The sequence below is a fragment of the Nyctereutes procyonoides genome, unplaced genomic scaffold, assembly GCF_905146905.1.
Source record: "Nyctereutes procyonoides isolate TBG_1078 unplaced genomic scaffold, NYPRO_anot_genome, whole genome shotgun sequence".
Taxonomy (NCBI): Eukaryota; Metazoa; Chordata; class Mammalia; order Carnivora; family Canidae; genus Nyctereutes; species Nyctereutes procyonoides.
In genome coordinates, this window is record NW_026575146.1 from 10,843,643 (window position 1) to 10,868,677 (window position 25,035).

Here is a 25,035-nt window from a genome sequence, read left to right on the forward strand (position 1 = left end):
ATAAACTATTACCACTTTTCCTCAGATTCAGTATTATCACATCTAGGTTAATCTGAAATATTTTACTAAGATGTATATTAAACTTGGATTTGTTTAGGTTTGTTTCATCAGGAACTTGGATAATACTTTTCTTTCTTCTTGTCATCTCCCTTCTATAGTTTTGCAGTGATACTTTATGTCCATGAAGAACAAAACCCTTGTCTGTCTCTGGCTTCTTTGCTTGGGTGACTGCAGCCCTCTAAGTGTAAAGAGGAAAGGAATTAGTGATCCCTGTTATTCCTTCCAGCTTAGGTGTCATGGAAATCAAATTGCTATTGTGAAATTTCTGAGATTCCACACTTTTGGGAAAAACTTGAATTATCAGAAGTCTCAAAAATGACACAAAAGTAATGTGTTTGCCATCTAAAAGAAAATAACCACTTATTCTCGCTACTATTGTATCTGTAATTTAAGTTCTATAGTTAAATATTATTTCCTTAGATAACGTAGATTGGTTCAGAGTTAGCAGTGGAGATCTCATAGGCTTATTCAAGAGTATTAATATATCTTTAGTTCTTGTTGAACCTTCCTTTCCAGTCTGTATCCCTTTTATTTCCTTTTCTTGTCTTGTTGCATTAATTAGAACTTATAGGATGATGCTGAAAAGCAGTGGTGAGAGGGGGCAACCATTCCTTGTGTCATCCATACTTGGTCTTATTGGGAAAACTTTTCAGTTTGTCAGTAAGTGTGATGTTAGTTTGTAGGTTTTTGTTGTTGTTGTTTTAAATAGAGCCTGTTACTTCTGGACCATGGACTTAACACATGCTTCTCAGTTTTTCTTAATCCTTATTAAGTCAGGACAGGATGGCTATAGTAGGCTGGAATTGGGTATTGTCCTTACCCCAGGTCAGTGAGGCTCTGGTTAAATGCAGCAGATTAGGCTCTGGATAAATAGTTTCTCCTAAGGGCATACATTGTTACAAACAGAATGCTACTGGCTATCTCTATCCTGTCCCAGAAACAAGATTTTTCTCCAGTATTCACTTTGAGAACTCATGTAGTATCAGTGTCTTGGGAACAACCCTTACTTATATGCTATTGTTAGCATCATTCAGTGCTTTGCAAATATAGCCACATGCTTCTGTGTTTACTATTCTAGCTTTGCTTTCCTCAATGGTAACTTATTTTTTGAGTGGGGGTAGGGTACACATGCATGGGAAGCAAGGAGAGGGTCAGAAGGAGAGGGAGAGGGAATCTTATGCAGCTCCATGCCCAGCACCGATCCCTGTGGGGCTGGATCTCACAACCCTGAGATCATGACCTGAGCTGAAATCAAGAGTTGGATGCCCAACAAACCAAGCTACCCAGGTGCCCCTAACGTTGACTTTTAGAGCTTGAAAGTGGCAGCATAAATTCTGATTATAGAATCATTATATAAAGTGTGTTTATATATTGCAAAGTATGTGGTCTAAGTCACCTAGAGAGTTTTCTTTTCTTTTTTTTTTTTTTTTTGCCAAAAAACTGGCTTCTTAATGGTATTCACATAATATCTTGGATAACATTAGAATGAAAATCACATAATGTATTTAAAGGTGCATTTTCCCTATGTTTTACTGCCTTTCTGTCCCCAAAAGGGCTGTTTCTGCAGCAGTAGAAATTAGAAATTACTAGACTGTATAGTTTGAAGAAGATATAACTGAAAGCTTTTATGACATAACTTTATTATTATTTAAAGAGTAAAAATTCCTCATACCAGTGAAAAGTCTTAGGAATTCTTGTGTTTTCATTACTGGTAGAACTCAAAGAGGAAATTGTAAAAATATTTCAGTTGGTGGCTTAGCTAAGTTTACCAGTTATTGAGTTATTTTAAAACATTAAGCCATGCTTAAGAATTAATTAATTAATTAATTATTGCCATTTTATGTGGCAGAAATACCTAATCTACAAGTGGGGGAAAATCTGTTCTACAACATCTTAATACATAGTATATCTAAAGATACTGTAGATGAAGAAATGTTTTTTCCTTAAGGCTTATTGCTTACCACTAAACTGCTAATATATTTTTGAAGCTTTGGAATCTTCACAATAGGCCCCTAAAGGTCCATTTATTGTGCACTCACTATTCTTCTGTGTTGTGACTTTGTAATCTGAGTTTTTGTTATAAGTCATTAAAAAGATGTATTTTTTAAAAGGTACAGTCATTACTTAGATTCAGTATTAATTTTTAAAAAAGATCTATTTATTAGAGAAAGAAGGAGCATGGGTGGGAGGAGGCGCAGAGGGAAGGAGAGAGAGACTCTCAAGCAGAATCCTCACTGGGTGCAGAGCCCAACTCAGGGTTTGATGTCAGGACCCAGAGATCACAATCTGAGCTGAAATCAAGAGACACTTAATGACTGTGCCATCCAGGCACCCCTCAGTATTAATTTCTAAAGCTCTTAAAAGCAACTTATAAATTCTATTGAATCTTACTCTCAAGATAATCATTTATATGAAATAAGGTATGTGAGATTATTTTGTCTCTAGTGAAATTAAGATGTCAATGAATCAAGTTAAATAATTATTCATCACTTATCTATGTGGCATTAGGGAATAGATACATTTTAGCAAAATGTATGTCCTGCTTTTCATTAAATTTTAAGTTTTCTTTATTGAGATACATTATTTGGTCAACTAGGTTGGTATTTCTTTGGATATATGGTAGTCAAAGGGATATAGCCTTGGGCAGATATAAGAACTGAAGGATGAGTATGTGAGATGATTTGGCAACAGGAGGGAAAGTATTTCAGGCTTTCAAAAACCATAATTTTCAACAGAGCAGATATTTTTAACCTTTAAGTAGGCTAAACTTAAAACTTCAGTATCCAAATACCAACATCATTGCCTTCCTATGAAATATTTCAAGTCCTTAACAGAATGTTGCAGTAAACACTTGTGAATTGATGCTAAAGGTTTCTTCATTTTCTTAACTAAATATGACTCTAAGGATAAGGTTCTTAAAAAGTATTTGAAGGAACAGATGAAGCATCATCGTTGAAGCATCATCTTAACTTTTTGCATAATGAAATCACTCATTGTCTCTGCTGAGAATGCCATTAGAAACATGTATGTGTATGTTAGGGTTGGATTAAGGATCCTTTTCTCACTGGTACTGGGGTTTCCAAGGATTTTTCAAAAATATAATTGTGCTTTAGTGCCATATGTGACTTCCAGGAAATTACTTTGGGTGAGATATTTACCTAATTATACCCAGAAATTAAATCTGCTTTTTGTAGCCATAATTCCGTGTGAATTAACATAAGCTTGGGAAGCAGGTTTTCTTATCCTTCTGTATATGGTGACAAAGCAGGAACAGTAACCTTGATATTAAAAGGATTCTTCATCATGCTCACCTAACCAGATAGGCTAGAAAAGCTAGTGGCAAGGAAGTAGACATATTGCCCTCAATTTGGGTGGTGGATGAGAAGGCTGAGAAACATTTGTCAGTGAAGTAGGTAAAAAATGTTTTCATAGGACAGACTCCTGGAATAGTAATGTCTTATCTTTCTTATAGGTGTGGTATTTGAGAAAACTTTGAAACTTTGGGCGTGGTGGATTTACAATGTTCCAGTGTTCCTTCATTAGTACAGAAACACTTTTGTTATGAATTTCAGATGAAGTCTAATGCATGTTGGTAATGCTTTTTTCTAGAGCTCGTTCCTGAATTTGCTACTTCCTTCCATATGGCTTTTCAAAATCATTAAATTTTTTTTTGTTATAACAGTAGCTTATTTATCCTTTTGGTTTTTGTCATTCAAGCCAGTAATGCAATACTATTTTGGAACTTAGGTGACTGGCAGTTGAACTGGGTGAATGGAGTAGCCAAAGTAGATTAAAATGCCATTCCAGAGACAGACTATGTAGAATAGTCAATGTCTGAATATTTATTATGTCTACATAAGCATTGTTTTTGTATTTGTATAGGATTTATAATGAAATCGATCTTTTCTTTCCTTCCCTTCCTATTCCTTTTTCCGTTAGTGTAAACCAGAATACAAGGTACCTGGACTTTATGTTATTGACTCCATTGTACGACAATCTCGACATCAGTTTGGTCAAGAAAAGGATGTGTTTGCACCCAGATTTAGTAATAACATCATTAGCACTTTCCAGAATTTATATCGTTGCCCTGGGGATGACAAGGTATGCTGCTTTTTTTTTTTTTTAAGTCGATAATGTTACCCTTTGGTCTTAATGAGACAAGATTATCTTAATTATGATTTTATGTTACCCTTTACTCCTTGTAATTCCGAATTTGGATATTTAGTTATTAGACTGTCCACATTCCGAGATTATTAGAATCCTCTTAAACAGAAGTGGAGAGATGTAGTTGACTTGGCTACTTTTTAATTTATTGAAGCAATTGGTGCTATAGTAAGTTTTGGAATAACACTAAAAGCTTATTTATTCTCACACACAACTAATTTGCTGTTTTGATTATTTGACCTGAACTGATATTTACCTATTTAGTGTCTATGAAAATGGATTTGCTAAACAGTTAATAAAAAATAACCAGATTTTTAAAATTCTTTTGTTGTGGTAGAGTTTTATTAGTGCTGGAAACCACACTACTAAGTCTGCTAGATCTGAATGAATAAATATTCTGTACTACATAAAAAGAAGGCTTTGGATCCTGAGAGAGAATAAAAAAGGATTCTTTATGTGTGCTCAAAGGTATTAGAAGTTTACATATTTTGGATGTCATTTGGAGATTTAGTTTACTCTTCTGATAGGGTTGATTGCAATATTAAATGTTTTAAAAGTTACTTAAGGTAAGGACTTGTCTTGAAGTTTGTTATTTGCTTAAAACATAAAGTTAAAATCACCTGTAAATACAGCTTTGGTGCTAAGATGAATCCTGATCACCTCAGCAGCCTTAATACAGTCTCCAGGCAACCATAACCATCGATCTCATTAGGCTCTCACATAGAAGCTGAAACCTAGTTGCTATTCCTATTTTCTGCTAACTGTAGCTTTCATTTACCTTGTACATGTATCAAAACGAACATTTTTTTTCAAATCAGAATTCCAGAAACATGATTTCAGGGGTGGAAAGTACTGTAGAAATATTTTAATCCATCGTTCCCATTCACTATTTGAATAGTCTCTGTGAAATAAATGCTAAATTTTGAAAGCAAAAAAATCAAAATGTCATTTTTCTTTTTTCCTCTAGAGTAAAATAGTGAGAGTATTAAATCTATGGCAGAAGAATAATGTGTTTAAGAGTGAGATTATTCAGCCTCTTTTGGATATGGCAGCAGGGATACCTCCCCCAGTTGTTACACCTGTTTTGGCCAGTACTACTGCAGCTATGAGCAACACCCCAGGTATGTTACTTTGATAGAGATTTGTTTTTTAAATATTCTACTTAAGTCTTTCAGGTGATTATTCATATATAAAGTAATAGTTTGACAGTGCGGGAGAATTATCGAGCATTAGGTAATTGAAAGGAAATGTAATTTGAAGGAACAATAAATTCAATTTATATTTGTGTGGAATGCTTTCCTAAAAATTGAAAAGCTGAAGTTTTAAATCCCTAGAAACCTAAATATAATGAACTTAGGGAAACTGATATGTCACATAGGTTTTTTTCCTGGTTTAGGCTGTCTATAAACTTGCATGTAAAACAATCTTTTTTTTTTTTTTTTAAAGATTTTATTTATTTATTCATGAGAGACACAGAGAGAGAGGGAGAGGCAGAGGGAGAAGCAGGCACCATGCAGGGAGCCCGATGTGGGACTCGATCCTAGGACTCCAGATCACGCCCTGGGCCAAAGGCAGGCGCTCAACTGCTGAGCCACCCAGGCGTCCTGCATGTAAAGCAACTCGTAGTATGGTAGGGGAACAATATTTATAAGGAACCCTGAAAAAATTATTTAATGGAACCAAGAATGCTTCAGTAATAATTTCAAAATCTTGTTTTTTAAAGTATATTTAAATGACATTTTAACATACTATCATAGTTCATGAATCAACATCTGATATATATTTAGTTTTTGTTGTGTGCATCTGTGTCAATACACATATATATCCCTCTTAAACAAAAATAGTTTTTTGTTTTTTTTTAAGATTTTCTCTTTTTAAAGATTTTATTTATTCATGAGAGAGACAGAGAGAGAAAGAGGCAGAGTCATAGGCAGAGGGAGAAGCAGGCTCCATGCAGGGAGCCCGACGTAGGACTCGATCCTGAGACTCCAGGATCAAGCCCTGGGCTGAAGGTGGCGCTAAACTGCTGAGCCACCCAGGGATTCCCCAAAACAAAAATAGTTTTATATTATACCTACTCCTGTAATTTTTTGATTATATTTTGAATATTTCTTCATATCATTGAATTTTCTTCTTTAGTAAGTTTTTTTTTAAGACTTTATTAGAGAGAAAGTACTCTCTAATACTAGTACTAATTCTAGTACTGAAAGCAGGGTCAGCAGCAGAGGGAGATGGAGAAGCGGGGTTCCTGCTAAGCAGGGAGCCTGATTTGGGGCTTGATCCTAGTACTCTGAGATCATGACCTGAGATGATGGCAGACACTTAATAGACTTAGCTACCCAGGCGCCCCTGTAGTAAGATTTTTAGTGACTTCTAAGCATTGTAGGTGCCTTTAAAATAGCAGCTTAGTTAATGAGAACAAGTATAGGCAGATCCTTCTGTTATTTTTTTTCAACTTACCTAATTCTGTAATTAATAAAATATAAACATTTATTTAAGTTTGTATATATTTTTAAAAAGTGACAAAGCAATTCTATCTTTCCAAGTCTTATTTTACTTAAATATTTGTTTGGGTGGGTGTGATGTCTTTTTTAAAAGGAACTCCTGTTACACCTGTTACTCCAGCCAATGTAGTCCAGGGTTTACCGGATCCATGGGTATCTCAGATAACAAACACAGATACACTTGCAGCAGTAGCTCAAATCCTACAAAGTCCTCAAGGCCAACAGGTGAGCATTTATTTTGTTAAATAATAATGATTTAGAACTCATTATTTTCTTTATGTTTTATTTCATAATGTACCACCTAAAGAGTATGTGTTATTTCTGTAAAAATGAGATCACACTATAAGTAGTATTCTGTAACTTGCTTTTAATTTAGTAAGGCATCATTTTATGCACTGTTTTGTAAAAACTTCATTTTATCCCAAAATACTGACTTAGCACATAGTTTGTGCCAAACATTATTAGATGCTATTGTTATTCCAGTAACAAGACAGGTAATTCTCTCTTAGGAAAGATGTCTTTCTGTGTTGAGACAAATACTAAAAAAGTCTAAAACTTTATTTAGGTAGTGATACATGACTTAAAACAGGGTAAATTTTTAGAATGATTGGATTTGGGAGGAGGGGTCAGAATTAGGGTAGCCAAGAGAAGGTATTTTTGAGGAAGTGGTATTTGAAATGAGACTTGAAGTGGAACTAGTTGTGGAAGAGTTTGAAGATAGGCCATTCTTCGCATTTCCTTTTTTTTTACCTGTCCTTTAAAAACCAAATTAATTGTGATCTGTGCAATAAAGCCACCCAGACTCTTCTTCCAAATAATCATGAGGTTTCATGATTAAGTTTTTGTTTAAATATCACTTCAGTGAGGCCTTCAAAACACTATTTAAAACTGTACATTCTTTCATCCCCTCTACTCCCTATATCACCTTTCTTTCTATTACATTATATAATTTTTTTCTCTGTCTCTTCGCACCAGAACGTGTGCTCTACAAGGATAGAATTTTTTTCGTCTATTTTGTTCACTTCTGTGTCTCCAGTGTTAGGTTGTAGCAGATGTTTGGTACATTTTGTAGAATGAGTGAATAGTGTACAGAGTTGTAACAGTGTTGGGTATACAAAGATTTTTTTAGAGTTGAGATGTCTGGGGGATCAGATTGGCCTGTGCGTGTAAGTTCATGATGACAAAGTTAACATGGTAGACCTAAGTGGACTTGGGTTTCAGAAGACAGAAATGGTAGGATGAAAAACAAAGGGTTCATATGCTAAGCAGTGGGGAATTGCCAGAGATTTTTATGTTGAAGTGACTGATATGAACAGTACTTCAGTGGATGGGAGAGGAGGGACACCTAGAGATAGGAAGTATCTTTGTTTTGATAACAATGATAAAAGAAGGGAAGTAATATGTGATAAATAGTAGGGTTGCAGACTCTCTAAATAGAATGACCATCTCAAAAATAAAAGGGACCATTTTAGAGTCTTAAACATGGAAAAACCAATTCAGTTATAGTTCTAGATTTGATCCAGTTTCTCCATTTTGGGGGCAGTTGGGAAACTGAATTGGATACTAGATAAAATTATCAAATTATTTCATTTTGTGATAATATTTTAAAAATAATTCATAAAGCACATGGTCTCATTTAAAATAAACTCATTAAAATAGATACTTTTGGCAGGAAAAGTGATTTTTCCAGAACAGATAGTAGAAGAGAGTTAAGAACACGTAGTAATTGATAGAATGTTAAGTCAGAGTAGAAGGAAAAGTAGGATGCTGCAGTGGTTTGAACCTGACTGAAACAGTAACAGTGCTGTCTGGAAAAATGGAGATGTCAAAAGCAGCAGTTAAAGTGTGTAGAGAAGAAAATACAGTATTAACTCTTTACCCCCTTTTTTCCTCCCCCTCTTCTTCTCCCTCCTTTTTTTTCTCCTTTCCCTCCTCCCACTCCCTCTCTCCCTATCTGTTCTGGAACCTCCTCAGTGTAGTAACTAAGCTGTTACATATTTTGGCATTACTTTCTTTGCTATCACATTAGTAGTTTGTAGCCATTGTTTATTTGGTTGCCAAATGACTCTAGTTTGTTTCTTAATGTAGCTATTTTAGATAGGCATGAAATTACTTACTTTCATCTTGGATGGCTTTTGTACCTTCTCTCACTATAAATTGATCTTTATTTAAAACAGTTCACATGTCTTGTTTCTATTCTAAATTGATAATTTTCAGATTTATACTCCGGTTTGGGTCTTGATTTAGGAAAGTATTAATTATTTCTAAGATGTACATAGGGTTTAACTTAACTATGAAATATCTTCAGGATCTTAGTGTTTGTTGTTTCTGCTTTTTTGAGGATAGACGAATAGAGGGAACAGGGATTTATTTCAACTCCTGTTGGCACTATTCACCTTTAATTTCCTTAGTTTCAGACTGCTCCGAGAGACCCAATTTCTTACTTGTTTTTCTGCTTTCAGGAATTGTGTTGTCCAATGGTCAATCTGAAAGATAGCAAAAGCAGTTGTCAGTGCTTGTTCTTTTACAGAGATTAAGGAGTTAATTGAGGAAGGAATGAAAAGCTTAGTGAAGGGGCACCTGAGTGGCTCAGTCAGTTGAGCCTCCAACTCTAGATTTTGGCCCAGGGTCGTGGGATCAAACCCCATGTGGAGCCCTGCTTTGGGAGCTCTGCTTCAGGTTCCCTGCTTTGTGTTCCATGCTCAGCATGCAGTCTTTTTGGGGCTCTGAGAGGGTGCTCTCCCTCACCCCACCCCCCGCTCACACCCGGACTCTAAATAAAAGAGCTATATGTGATGAGTTCTTTATCTGTCATGGTATGACCACTTTATTTGGCTTAAGTTCTCTGACTTTCTAGAAGCAAGACAAACTTATTAAGGATTATTGTATATGGGACACACGAAAAATATTTTATTAAAAAATTAACTTGTTTTGAGTTAGTATCTTATTTTTTCTTGATCTCCAAAGACTGTACAACAGTGAATGTTATTGAAAAGATGGGCATTCTTACAGATAAATTCTGCATCTGTTTGTAATAATTTCCCTTTTTTCTCCTCTAGCTTCAGCAGTTGATACAGACTTTACAACTACAACAGCAAAAGCCTCAGCCTTCTATTCTGCAGGCCCTGGATGCTGGTCTTGTTGTGCAGTTGCAGGCTCTCACAGCACAGCTTACCGCTGCAGCTGCAGCGGCCAACACCCTGAACCCCTTAGAACAGGGAGTGGCTTTCAACAAGGTAGACATTAAGTAATCAGATCAGTTCTGTATGAAGTATTAAACTCTGTATGCTATCATGTGGATTCTAATTCTGTAAATAGCATTTTATTATAGTATATTCTAGTATACGCTGTACTGTATAATTCATTATGAATTTTACAAAAGGTTTACAGATTTCTGATGGATATGGTAACATTGAGGCAAATGATAATTTTCTGAATTTTCTAATTTCTTTTATGGATGTTACAAATATACTAATTTTGATGTTCTATATTCTAAAATTTAAATCTAAAATTATAATTGTTGAAAATGTGAAAATTCACAGGAAAACTTCTCTCACTGTAATATGATAAATTGAGGCCTATCTATAAAGGATAGTGGTTTTAAAGTTGAAATTTTTTTCATGTATAATTTATTGTATAATAGCCTCAATATTCTTGTTAATTATAAGACAATTAAAATACTTGGAAGTATTACCCATATTTTTGTTTCTGCTACTTTTTTTTTAGGAAAATACTGATTTATTATGTTATTAAGACTTTTTTAGCTGTCAGCCTAATTTAGTCTGAAAATTTAATAGCTACACCACATAGGGGGCACTTAGGTGACTCAGTTAAGCATCGAACTCTTCATCTCAGCTTAGGTCTTGAACTCAGGGTCATGAGTTCAAGCCCCACATTGGGCTCCATGCTGGGCATGGAGCCTACTTAAAAAGCTAAACCGCATAAGAAAAAACTTCAAATTGATCATTTAGAAGACAGTAGAGCATCCTAAGAAGAGAAATGTACTAGGAATAGATCCGTTGATTATAGTCCTAGGTGTTTTTAATCAAGCTTTATTACTATTGGCAAGGCACTTAATTATTTTAATCCCAATCTTCTCTTCTACGAGCATTAATATTTATCCTGTGTTGTGATTTGTTATATAAGACAGTGTATGTCAAAGTACTTTAAAAATAAAGATTCATTCAAATTAAATGCTTTATTATAGCACAACAAAATTATATAAAACATTTATGTATTATGTGATAGAGGTAAATTAATGGGATGTCACTGACATTCAGAATAGCACTTATACCTTATTTTTGTGTAAAGCACTTTTAATCTTTTTCTCCTTTTTTTTTTCCCCCCCCTTTCTCACTTAGAAGTTGATGGATAGGTTTGATTTTGGGGAAGATTCTGAGCATAGCGAAGAACCTAAAAAGGAAATTTCAGCTTCTCAACTGTAAGAATTGTTGTTTTTCTTTATAACCATACGTTTTTCCCATTATTATTATAAACATTGGATGGGACATTGTTTTCTGTGAACTACCAAGTATACTTTGAATAAATTGGAATATAATTTCAGGCTCTTGAGCTCTCACATTACAGAAAGATGGTAGATTTGCTGTCTTGTTGCCTCCGTATTTATTTTGACTAATTTCTCAGATCTTTGCAGTTAATTTGGGATATATCAAAATCCTTTATAGAAGAATTGTAGATACAGTTGTGATATTTTCTATATCTGTATTAGGCTTTAAGTTATTTAATTGTAAGAATATTTGAAATAATGGGAAAGAAGCTTGCTTCTAGTGTCAATGACCAGTTCTAGGAATTTTATCAAATTCTGGGAGTGTATCTGACTCTCAGGATTGGGATTATAGGGGATTTTATTTTTAAAGATATGTATTACATATTTTTATTTAGTGATTTTCTTTTCTTGTGGGTTTGAGAAAGGGCAAGTGGGGAAGAGGATGTTGGAGAGTGGGGGTGTGGAAGGTGGGAGGATGGAGGAAGGATGATGATGATGCCTCTGGGAATGCTATTTCAAGCAGAGGTTATTAATTTTATGTACTGGGATAATATCTTTTAAAATATATTTATGTAATACATAAAAATACATATATATCCTTTTGGTAAAGAGATTTTACTTAAAAAAAAGATTTTACTTGAAAAATTAAAACTTGTATTTTAGATTACAAATTATAAAATTAGAAGAGAAACATTTGAGATCATGTAGATCAGTGTCCTGAACAATTTAAGAATCTTCTTTTAATGGTTCTGATTGGGTATTTTTATAATGTTATAATGCCTTCTATGATGAGAAGTTAAATAATCTTTTATTACTGAATCCTGTTTGATTTACTTGATACACATTTATCCATTTTGCATTCTGAAGCAAGGAAACAAATTTGATCCATTATCTTTTGAGACATAGCCTTTCAATATTTGAAGTTAGGTATCATTCTTCCCCTTAGGTTTATTTGCTCCAGATGAAGTACACTTTTTTTCAACTGTTTCAAGACTTCTCACCATCCTGATTGCCCCTTTTGGGATGCCCTCTTTTTTGTTCATGTCTTACCTTGTGGCACCCAGAATTCCAGGTGTATTCCAGGTGTGAATTTCCCAGAGTTTAGTTAAATTATTATTTCCTCTTATCTAAGTACTGTTTCTGTTAACATACCTAATAATGTGAATGCTTTTCTAAAGAAAGCAGATTAGTTTTATAAAGTTTATGGTCAATTACAATTGTAGATTTCACATGTATTGATTGATAGACCATTTCTCCCACTATTGTATAGAGAAGGAGTTAAAGTGACAATGTTTAAATACTTTAAACTGTTTTTATATATTTAATTGAGATTTTCGTAAAGTGTGCTAATGTAAAAGATACTAATTTATATGTATTTAATAGTGTGAGACCATAATAACAGATCTTCCATCAGAGTATCTTTAACATGTTATCCATCTATTGAAAGACTGTTGAAGAGTATCTTTCTATTTTAACATATTAATGTTCTGAGGTATTCCATTTTCTGTTAATATTTAAAAAGTAAACATTGTAGTAGAGTATGTTTCATTTAATTGGCATGGGGGGTTGAAAAATCAGTTATTTTTATATTACCTTCACTGGGTTTTAAAACATATTTCTACTTGTTTTTCCTTCTAGTTCTCATGTTTCAGAATCTGTGAACAATTCCATTTTTCATCAGATAGCAGAACAACTACAACAGCAAAACCTTGAACATCTCAGACAGCAACTCCTAGAACAACAACAGCCTCAAAAGGTTTATAACTCCATCTTGTGGTCTTTAGAATTACTGCTATCTGCATTCTATAAAATGGTGTTTCTCAAACAGTGATTTTTCTTCAATTTTATTACTAGGAAGATCAGCCTTTTCAGAATGTTTATAGTCTTTTCTGTTATCAGAATGTGTTCTAGGTCTATAGAACCCAGAACACATACACCAGCAGTGGAAGACAGAGATTGTGTTTCAGTATTACAACTTAAAACTTCATGTGCTTTTCTCTCCACTCAATTCCCTGTCAAGCAAGATCATGATGATTTTGCTTTTGTTGATGGTGATGAGGGCAAAATAGATTGCCTTTAATTAGGCTATTACTGTGTGGCAGGAAGTTTACGAGTCATGATTACATTTAATGCTATGAGATATAATTGACTTCTACTGTGTCTTAGTGGAATTAAATATCCATTGCAAAACCGTAAAGCTAATATATCATTAGTCTTAAGACATACTGTTATTTTATGTGTAGCTAAGAATTTTTAATCACTTCAAAAGTACAATATCTCATAGAGTTAAAAAAAATATCATAAATTACAGAGATGATATGTGAAGAATCAGACCTCAGAATTGATAAAACATGTCAAGTTGCAAAGGCAGGGTTAATCCATTATGAAGCCTATTTTTACTTCACATGAGAAATACTTATAGGTGTAAACTGTTTAGAATATCAGTGTTTTCAAATGCCCCACAATCATACTTATTCCTAATATCCAAAATTTTTTGGCACTAAAATAATGCTACAAATATTTTTTTTTAAGTATGAGCAATGTATTGTTAGACAAAAGATATATACAGAGATGAACAAAAAAGCATCTGGCCCTCAAGTAACTTTTTCTCTAATAGAGCACGTATATTTGTATGGACACAGGGCAGAATTCTAGTTTCAATTATAGAGGTACAAGTGAACGATAGTGGAAATAAGAGAGAAGAGTTACTTTAGATTTAAGGAATAGAAAACCTTAGATACTGCTGGGATCTGAACTTTTCCTTTTAAATCAAATAGTAATCATAAAGTGGACATTAATGGTATTTGCTAGGTTGGAACTTATACCTGGAATTAGGAGAATGGGATTCTATATCTTCTTATAAAGAAACATTCTGGTAGAAGTGGTTAGAGTAGGTGTAGTATTTTATGTTTTGCAGGTATATCTGCCTGAGAATTCAGGAGCTTTAAAGAAAGAACATGATGTAGAATATTTGGATGTTGTTTAAAGAAAAACACAAGTTGTAAATCAGTGAAAAGAAACCGGTTGTCAGTGATGTTATAAAAAATTCGAGAGTTGTTATAGAGGCAAGGGGTAGTCATGATGGAAGAGTCTATGCAAACAAGATTTGTCCAGCTGTAAAGGTAGCAGTTTTGATTGTCCTTGTTCCAGTTTCCTTTCAGAAGGTTTAGCAGGAGCAGTAAAGTCACAGTGTAGTACTCTTAAAATTAGCACCAACTTATTGAAGTGAAAATTCCTAGAAACTTGAGAGAAGATTATTCTTTTTTCTTTTCTTTTTATTTAAATTCAATTAGCCACACTAGTGCATCATTAGTTTCAGGTATAGAGTTCAGTAATTCCTCAGTTGCATATAACACCCAGTGCTTAGCACAGAATGCATGCACCCTCCTTAATGTCCCATCATCTAGTTACCCCATTCCCCCACCCACTATCCCTCCAGCAACCTTTCTTTCCCATAGTTAAAAGAGTTTCTCATGTTTTGCCTCCCTCTCTGATTTCTTCCCTGCTTTCCAGGTTTATTCTGTCTTAAGAATCTCACCAACCAAAGAAAAATAGAGCTCTGGGCTTAGTTAATACATTATCTCCAAAATTTTAAAGGATACAGTAATTAGATCCTTTTGAAAGAATTAGATGTTCTTAAAAGCTTTTGTTCAAACCTGAGTGTTGAAGAAAGAGAATGATGAAAACTTTTCTAATACCTCAAGTAGATAGTGTTCAAAACCTATGACAAATTTCAAATTGGAAACTGTGTATCAGCAGAGTAACCATTAAGTTTAATAAGTTGTATAATTGGCTCTTCCAACCCAGTTGCCTTAGTTTGTATAAGACAGGTGAGATATGCAGAAAAATGAAGCATTTTTGTTTATCAGTGAACTCATTATGGCTGCCTAAAAGTCCTTAACAGTGTCTTAGAGAAAGGAATCTGATTGCTGGTGCCACCCTACTCATTGCAGCCCTAACCTGCATGTCAGTTGATATCTAGTATCCCTAACAATAGAAAACCTCTGTAAACAGAGCACTTCTGAGGAGCATTTCTCACGATCTGTCATATGTAACTTACTTTGATTCGTTTTTCTTTATGTCGGAGAATATAATGGAAAGAGTAGAATTGAGCATGATAAAACCTAAGATGGGTGGGTGTTAAGAGCCCTTGAGTTGCTTTAAGTGATTTGATGTCTAGGCTCATATAAATTGCGTTTCATGGTACTGAACTTGTAAGATTATAGCATAGCATGTGTGGATTTTAATAAAGCTTTTGACAAAGTGTTTCTTGTCACTTATACAGAAAAAAGGGAGGAACATGGATCTATAACTGATAAAAATGTGACACTTAATGAGTGTTAATCCAACTTTGAAAGAAGTTTCTGCTAGCTACTGTTATCTTTGTCTTTTATTTTTTCAGTATTGATGGTTGACATGAGGACATCATTGAAGAAATTAGAGGTGTATACCAGGACATGTACTAAGGATGTATACCAGTGTATCAGAAAAATAGTCATTTGCCACCTGGGTCCAATGGATCCTTTTAAAATGTGTTTGAAATAAAAAAAAAATGTATTTGAATTCATCTCACAGATTGTTTATACAAGTGAGACTAAAAGGAGTAGGGGAAAAAAACTTTATGAACTATTTTAATATACATAATTGAAATGTAGCAAACCTTTTTGTGTCAATGAAATTCAAATGACACATGTTCTTCTAGCAAAATAGAATAGTCCAGGTTCTTGTTACAAAATACTGCAAGATAAAGTCCTTCCTATTAAGTGTCTGAGTGGATGGAAAGACCCTGTTTTTGTCCTTAAAGACACATTTTTCTGCCATCAGTTTGGGAGTTTGAAAAATACATTTAGGGTATGGTCATCTGAAAACTCATAGTCTGATATTTCATTGAGATATAAATTTCACCATCATCATTAGAGTCTAAATGCTGCTCTTTGTATTCATGTTCTATTTTGTCTAATAATTATGAAATATGTTCTTCTGTCAGCTTTCTTCTCTTTGCCATTATGTACAGAAATGGAGAAATCTAAATATTCAACTACATATCAGGGAAAGCTTGAAAGTATACTACAAAGATAGTGTCTCCAATCTCATTTTAATCTTGAAATACACAGTATTTTTTGTAATGCAGTAAAACTGGATGATGATGATTCTATTTCACTATTCAATCACCCTTCTTGACAATTATATTGCTTTTTCTTTTTTGTATTATTTTAGTCTTTCTTGAAATAATTGGGAATAATTGATAATAACAGAATAATTCTTAGGATGATGAAATAGCAAAATGTTTCAACATATAGGATAGTAAGATCTCTAAGATCCTGTAACATATCTTAGATACAGGGAAGGGTCCAGTGGACCTATCGCTAATTGCAAGATAATAGGATAAGTTTTAGTTGAATTTTTATTTTCAGTTTTTAAATATTTTCAGTTTTTAAATATTTATTTGAGAGAGAGTGTATGTGCCTGATTGCACAGGGTTGCAGGGAGGAGCAGAGGGAGAGGAAGAGAAAGTCCTAAGCAGACTCTGCTTGCATGGAGCCCAACATGGGGCTCATCTCACAACCCTGAGATTATGACCTGCGCAGAAATGCATGAGTCAGATGCGTAACCAACTGCACCACCCCTGCACCCCTTAGTTGAAATTTTAAAGTACATTTTCTCTTACTTCTTCATAAGACCTCTAAGAAAGAATAAAGGTCGTGAAATTACAGTCTTTTCAGATGGGTAAAACTCCAACAAAAGACTCAAAAACTAAAATTACAGTGGATCCTGGTGGTTATACCAAGAGTTAACCATTAAATAGAAAAATAAGGTTCAAAAACAAGGGTGAAAGGAATACGAAGCTTAAGATAAATGGAAAAGTAGGAAAAATATTATGTGAAGCATATATGCATACTGAATTAGGACCAAATAGATTCAGGATGGAGCTGAAAATTCCCTTTCTGTGTTAAGAATGCTATTGTTAGTCTGTTTTAAAGACATAAGCCACAAAGGACTATGCTTAAAATGTGTTTGATTTGTTTGGGAAGAACATGCTTGCTCACTGATGTTTTGGCCAGTACCGTGGTATGTAGTAGGTGTCTCAAAGAGGTCTTTTCTACTATAGCTCTAATTCATTTCTAAACCTTGAAAATGTTACTCGTTCTTAGAGAACCTGTTCCTTCATAAAGTAAGAGACTTGGAACAGTTCTTTAAATGCCCTTTTGGCTCTTAATTTTTATGCCTTTTCTTTCAGATTAGATGTCATTAGAGTAAGGATTTTTTTTAAAATGTTGCTGAAGTATAATTAATATAGTAAGTTTAAAGTGTACAAAATCATGATTTGATACATTTATGTATTGCAGTAATCTAACACTTTGATCATGTCATAAAACTATCATTTTTTTGTGGTGGGAATAGTTAAGATCTAGTCTCATAGCAACTTTGATCTTTATAATTGTTACCTGTAGTCATGATGCTGGTATCCCTTTTATAGATAGGGAGACCAAATTTCACAATTCAGTAATTTTTCCACAATCACAAAATTTGTAGCAGAAATAGTATTTTTGAGTTACTCTTCTCTGTTAATTATTACAGTAGCTCCCAGCTTTTATACTACCAGGAACTATTTTTATTAATCTTTAACATATACAAAGATGTTTTAGGAAAGTTTGTATAGGGAGACTTTTTCATAATTAATTTTCTTATTTTTATTTATCATAATATTTGCAGTTAAATAAGGTTCATATTAATAAGTATCACGTAAGTAGTGTCACTATATCAAGTTACTGTAAATCTGATCCCAGCAAAAAAAGAGGAGGGGAGATTCAAATTTCAAACAATGCTTCAGTTAGTCTTCATTACCTAACTTTTATCAGTTTTTGAAAAGTATTACATACCCCAGAGTAACTTCCTAATATTTGCAGATGCCTAGAGGTGGAGGTTGAGGAAGCCCAAATTGAGAATTGTTTTGCTAGATCATTTAATTTGATAGTGGTATTTGAGCTTTGTTTTGCCTCTATACATGTAATGTATGACTTAGTTCTTTAATATAAAACATTTTTATATTGAAAATATTATAGCATTTAATTTATAGCATTTGATAAAAAATGCTACTTGCCATTAAATTCTAGATTCATTTAACTGAGTGCCATTATATATCATTTATGACGCAGTCCTTTATTTGTAAAGGTACAGTGTTTATATTTTCCAAATTAGAAATTTGAAGACCTTCTTGATCTTACCGTTCTAAGATAGTCTTCTCTCCCTTTTATGTAGATATTCCATGCTCTTAAGTATAAAACTTGGATTTGTACAAAAGTATTTTAGGTGATTACATAAACAATTTAACGTGGGATTTCTATATGTGTTTGACTTCTTTTTAAAACTTTGTGATGTTTACATGTTTAAATTCTGTTGTAATAATATGCATGGTTTCTTAATAATGTTTGTGTGTTTGTATACATTCTCAACAGGCAACCCCTCAGGATAGTCAAGAGGGAACATTTGGATCAGAGCATTCCGCATCACCCTCACAAGGGAGCAGTCAACAGCATTTCCTTGAACCTGAAGCAAATTTGGATGATTCTATAGATATTCAACAACAGGTAAAAAGTAAATGTTTTTCTGGGTCATAAATTTCTAAAATTAAAGAAAAATATATAATCATTTTATTTTATGTAAAATATGTTATTTTTATGTGAAGTAATGGTAATTTCTTGTATATTTTTTCTTCACGCTTAAGCTCTATACTAATAACCATTTTACTGTTAGGCATTAATGCTACTATAGTGAATATTTTGTAAGGCAGAATTGCCGGTATATACTGAATCTCAATCAGGCATTTTGTTTGCTGTACTTTTGGCTTTCAAGGATATGGATATAGATGAAGGACAAGATGGAGTAGAAGAGGAGATCTTTGAACAGGAAGCAAAGAAAGTGGCTGTTCGCTCAAGATCAAGAACACATTCACGATCTCGTTCAAGGTTCTACAATAATATTTAAGAGTAGCTGTGTGTGAACTTTTAAAAGTTGGTTCTGTTTCTTTGTATCAGGATGAAAGGAAATGTTTTTCTTAGAATGACATCTTACATTCTCCGGAGAGAAGAAATTCAGAATCTCAAAAATAGAAAAATGCCTTGTTCTCTTTTGAATTGGATATATCTGTGGCCATTTATTTGAATAATACACATTAATTGCAGTCATATCGTATAATCCCATGAATTTGGGATTATACATGATTTTAGTTAATATGATTACACTCAGGATATTATTGCCTCTGAAAACTGCTAAATCAAGCTATAGAGAAAGTGTTAGAAATTCCATTAATAAAAAAAGAAATTCCATTAATTTCTTACTTTGTTTTCATCTTATAATAATACCAAAAATGATCATAAAAATAAAATTATAAGAATTGTTACAGACATTAAGCATAGTATCAAATTATTATAAAGTGTATTCTCTGGTTTTCTTTGTGGGCTTTTCAGCATGGCTGAATCTCATTATATACTTATTCAAATTTGAGTTGAAGTTTCCTTAACCTGGTAATTCTAATGTACTTTATATACATTGTTTTTGCTATAAATTGTATTAAAACTTTAAGTCCTTAGTCTTTAATATTAATATACCCTATTTTCTGCACATGAATACCCCTAAAAATCAGAGCATTGTATGCTAGAAGAGGGGCAGTATCTTTGATGACCTTTCAGTCATTACTTGTTTCAAGAAGTTCTTTGTATTTACCTCTTGTAAACAAGAGCCTGTGAGTTCAGCTCTCTAAACCCATCTCATGTCAATGAGTAATCTTGCTAATAAAGCAATTACAGTATTAGAGCTGAAATCTTAGCAGCTTCTTTGTCTTAACACCTTATTAAGCATTTTGAAGCAGTGCAGTAGCATATGGTTGACAGAAAAAAAAAAAGCAATGTTTCAGTATTATCTTATATTTAAAGATTAGGCACTTTGAAAATTTTAAAAGCACCTTGAAATTTTAGAAGTTGAAAACTTAGGAGAATTCTTCAGTAGCTTAATGGCTCTGTTGGAAACATTCTCTATTTCCAAATTTTAAGATTACAGTATCTTTATCATCTAAGGATCTTTTTATTTTCCTTAGTCTTTCATTCCTATTCTTGACTATTGTTGGAAAATGAGTTGCAAGACACTAAAGAAAGCAAGCAAGGCCTTTACTGGATAGAATCTCATTCTCCTTGGTCTTAGTAAGAATCATTGTGGGCCTGAGCAGTACAGAGATTTGTCAAAATGCATGTTTGATACTTCATTCTACTTAAACATTTTTTAAGAGGTAGCTAAATATAAGACAACCTTTTGTGTGTGTGTGTGTGTGTGTGTGTGTGTGTGTGTGTGTTCCCTCACCTAGAAGTGAGAAATTTGAACAGAAGAATAATATTGTTGTTAGAAGTAAAATAAGATTTTTTTGTAGATCACCAAGAAAACGAAGGTCTCGGTCACGATCTGGTTCTCGAAAGCGTAAACACAGAAAGCGATCACGCTCACGCTCAAGAGAAAGAAAGAGGAAATCATCACGTTCATACTCAAGTGAAAGGAGAGCAAGAGAAAGGGAGAAAGAACGACAGAAGAAGGGATTACCTCCAATTAGATCTAAAACATTAAGTGGTAAGTGACATATTTTTACAGAGCTTTGGTTTCAACAAATAGTAAGAAAATCATTAATTGCTAAAGTCAACTATATTTTTAGATTAAGAAATTGGAAAGTAATTTGGTGAGTAATTTTATCCTTGATTTTTGTAAAGTGAGAGAAAAGGAAAGGGAAGAGCATGTTTTATTAAAACACTAAGATCGCTGAGAGTTGTTTCTTTTTAATGCAAATTAGAAAATACAGAACTTGACCAATAATTTATAAAGTGGGCTAGGCCTAATGTCTTCTTAACACTGTGATTTCTAGTCATAGTGTTATAACCAATCAAGTCTGACCACCAGGTCTGGGGAGTAATTATTAAAAGAAGCATGTAGTGCAGCCCTGGTGGCTCAGCGGTTTAGCGCCACCTTCAGCCCAATGCCTGATCCTGGAGACCTGGGATCGAGTACCACATCTGGCTCCCTGCATGGAGCCTGCTTCTCCCTCTGCCTCTCTCTCTGTTATCTCATGAATAAAAAAATAGAATCTTTAAAAAAAAAAACCTGTAAATTTTAAAGCTAATTATAAACTTACTGGATCAGCACCAAGGGAGAGATTCCCATTGTACAAACTTTCCCTCCTTTATATGTTAATATGTAATGTATAATTAGAACAAATTTGGTAGTGGTGAGAGTTTGAGGAGAGTTCACTTGGTAGAAATGTGAGTTATAATTAGTGCCAGATTCTTCCTGAAGGATTCCTACTGCGTTAGGATTTTTAAAATGAACAGGCTGCAGATGGGTAAAGTACATAAAATGGAGTAATTTTCATTCTTTGCCAAGAGCTGAACACCAATCAGGTTGTCTGATTTCTGAAGGTCTCCAAATAAATTCTTTCTGCCATGGAGATAGATAAATAATTGGTATATAACTTATACTGCTGAGTCATCCTGGAAATCCAGTCTTATATTTAAAGGCAACATCCAACTTATTACTAAGTTCTGGCAATTTCAGCAGTCTGTAGCTATCTTGCCAGAATCTTACCTGATTATGAGAACCAGTGTTAATTCAGTAATGTTGATATTCCTAACTCTGAAAATTTCTGTTTATCCCCTCAGGGTCAAAGACCAAATTCAAACATTTTAGTGCTATTTGATAAATAACATCAAAGGTCTGACCATAAATTATCTGCTGTGCATCCCCTCCCATGATTATTGTTAGGACATTCAGAATCACCAGTTTTAGCATAGAGCTTTTATGGAGTCTTTTCCATTAGTTCCTCACTTTACTTGTCATATTATAGCTGCCACCATTTATGTAGTTACTGACCATGGAATGTATTTCTTATTGCTATGGTTTTTGTTCACAAGTAAAAGCGTAAAAAAGAAAATTCAGAAAGCACATAGGAAAATAGAGTGAAAAGTGTATCTCTCATTTTTTTACCTCAAAACTTTCTTACTCCAAAACAGTATCAATTTCATGTGGCCGCAACACATTTTAAACACATACAGTAGTATGTCCCTACCATTGGTCCTTTGAACACAAGAGTATTCATGAATAGTTCAGTGGATATGAAACATCAACAAGCAGTAATATTCTAGGAATCAGTGTCCTCTCCTTATGGGATGGGGGAGAGTCATTATTGTTTTCTAGGTTTAAAAAAAGTCTGTGGGAAAAATTTGTAGAGTGACTACCTTGAAAAACAATAGAGGAAACATGGGATGTATTTCAGGAAGATTAAAGCAGCTGTGATGTATTAGAGTAATGAAGCGATGGGAACTATTCTGTGAAAGAGGTCTAGAAATTTGCTGAGGGTTTGTGATAGGTTGAATAATAGTCCTTCAAAGATGTTCATAGCCAAATTATTGGAACTTGTATCTATGTTACCTCACGTGGTATGATCGATCAGGGGTGGAAAGATTTAACTTGAGTTATCTAGAAGGGCTCGGTGTAATCCACGGGTCCTTATAAGAGGAAAACAAGAAGGTCAGAGAGAAAAGGTGATGTGTGGATGGAAGGAGAAAGACTCCACTTGGCTTTGAAGATGGAAGTCGGGATCATGAGTCAAGGAATGCAGACAATTTGTCAAGGAAACAAATTCTCCCCTAGGGTGTCCAGAAAGAATGTAGGCTTTTGTTGACCCATTTTAGACCTTCACAACTTTAAGAGAATACATTTTTGTATTTGAAGCTATTCATTGGAGGTATTTTTGTTACAGCAAGAGCGTAAAACGAATATATTGCTTCTTGAGACTTCAGTTGAATATTAAGTTATGTGTACGTAGGGTGAGATTCTGTGAGGCAAAGAACAAATAGGGTCAGAACATTACCAGAGAATCTGTTAGCTGTTAGCTGAATGATTCCTAAAAGCTAGCACAGGTCTGGAAGACCTTAGAGTTCAAACCAGGTAGAATAGAGACCTGGTTGAAAACCTTCGTTTAGTAGAGCTCTTGTAATAGTTGCTAGTGTTGGGCTAAATTAGCTCTAGAGTAAAACCTGCTTTAGGTTTACCCCATAATAGATAAAAGATCATCCATCTAAAGACTGGAAACTTTGTCTTTAAAAATGACAGTAATGTAAATCTAAATATTAGATCAAATATATCAGCTGTTGTAAATCTTTCACAAGTATTTTCAGGAAAAGGAAATTTTCATGGAAGCATGAATGGTACAGCTTAAAGTAGGCAGGATCTTATGTGTAGCTCTGTTTCTTAAAAAGAAGTGCTTCCCACAGTTTAAATATCTTTTAAGTTTTTCATAACAAGTTAATTCAGCCTTTTCCCCATTTGTATCTCTGTACAAATTATTTCCTTAAGGATAAGGTGCTGTTTTTAGATTTAACAGTTGGTAGGAAGAAACATTGACTTAATCATTCCAGCACAGAAAGATTAAAGGTGAAAGGTAGGATTGCAGTGAAGTGTTTTTGTGACCTTGTTGCATATTAGAATTACCTACAGAATTTTAAAACTCCCAAGTCTCAGTCTATCATACCCCATAACCCTTCATCTTTTAGAGTAAGACCCAGGTATCCATGAATGATTAAAATGTTCATCCAGGCTTGAAAACACATAATAGATGTGGATGGGTACCTGGAATTTTAGTTCATTTTAAGCATAACAGATAAAAATGGCATTAAGTTTTTTAAATATCTGTCTTAAATTTTATTATTGTTAATAGTGCTTTTTCTTCAGCTGCTTGAAAGAAGTAGCTGTGTCTGTGTGATTTAGGTCATTTGTCTTTTATGTCTTAACAGTATGTAGTACTACTTTGTGGGTTGGTCAGGTGGATAAGAAGGCAACTCAGCAAGATTTAACCAATCTGTTTGAAGAGTTTGGACAAATTGAATCCATTAATGTAAGTATCCCTTCTTATATAAGAGTTTAAGGTTAACAATAATATATAGAGGATTTTCACTTATACAAAAGAATCACTTTGGTTCCTAATTAGCCCCCACAGTATCTGCCTTTAATAACTCACATCTTTATAAGGATTATTTGATTTTAATCATTTGTGTTTATTTCTGCTGCTATTTATCTCCCTAATTAATTTTTCTTTTTTAATGGAATTCTAACAAAATGTTCTTAAGGCTTTTGTTGCGGTGTAGTTGACCCTTGGTTCCTTAAGTCATGAAATGTTTGGGTTAGTAGGAACCCTATCTGTGACCTAATTTAATTCCATCCCCTCCCTTTTTTTTTATAATGAAAATGAGGAAACTGAGTCCCACAGAATTGTAGTCACCTCCATGGAGCACTTAGGTGGTAGTGGAGACCCAATTGGACTTGGGATCCCAGTCTTTTACAAGCATCCTCCCTCATCTCCCCATCTCTCCCTCTCAAAGCAAACCTGAGGCAGGAAAACCTATGTGGGCACAGCACCCCAAGTAATGTGAAACAACTGGCACTCCTCAACTTGATTTTTTTTCAGTACTTTTTGCTCCACCTAGTCTCTTTCTTTGGATATTTTCTTCTTCCCAAAGATCTGCCGTTTTTCCTTGGGGCTAATACTAAGTAATGGAATGTTTTATAGCAATTTATTTGTTTGAGGAGCCTTCTAATTCGTTAGCTCTCTGATTTTATTCACTGTTATTATACTTCTATGTCTGTTAGACCTTTTATCATTATTTACCGGGAAATTGGCTGATTTTCCTTTCTAGTCTTAGATCCTAACATTCCTTAAATGACTAAACTTGGCTTTTCCTTATGAAAGCACTCTTCATATGAAATGTT

General features: G+C 33.9%; 1 protein-coding gene across 10 annotated transcripts in view; it reads left to right on the forward strand.

The window, feature by feature from the left end:
• The window catches only part of SCAF8 (SR-related CTD associated factor 8), a 224,582-nt gene that overhangs the window by 43,072 nt on the left and 156,475 nt on the right, over positions 1 to 25,035 (forward strand). For 9 of the 10 annotated variants that reach the window (XR_008662477.1, XR_008662479.1, XR_008662476.1 and 6 more), the window contains 10 exons: positions 4,000 to 4,161; positions 5,192 to 5,345; positions 6,823 to 6,953; positions 9,788 to 9,964; positions 11,090 to 11,169; positions 12,874 to 12,991; positions 18,693 to 18,824; positions 19,090 to 19,202; positions 20,657 to 20,850; positions 24,063 to 24,163. Coding sequence is in view for 6 of the 10 variants with exons in the window: in XM_055309759.1 (XP_055165734.1) it covers positions 4,000 to 4,161; positions 5,192 to 5,345; positions 6,823 to 6,953; positions 9,788 to 9,964; positions 11,090 to 11,169; positions 12,874 to 12,991; positions 18,693 to 18,824; positions 19,090 to 19,202; positions 20,657 to 20,850; positions 24,063 to 24,163 (1,362 nt within the window). In the remaining 4 variants the exon portion in view is untranslated. The remainder of the gene's footprint in view (positions 1 to 3,999; positions 4,162 to 5,191; positions 5,346 to 6,822; positions 6,954 to 9,787; positions 9,965 to 11,089; positions 11,170 to 12,873; positions 12,992 to 18,692; positions 18,825 to 19,089; positions 19,203 to 20,656; positions 20,851 to 24,062; positions 24,164 to 25,035) is intronic. The other variant, XM_055309757.1, reaches the window with a different exon arrangement.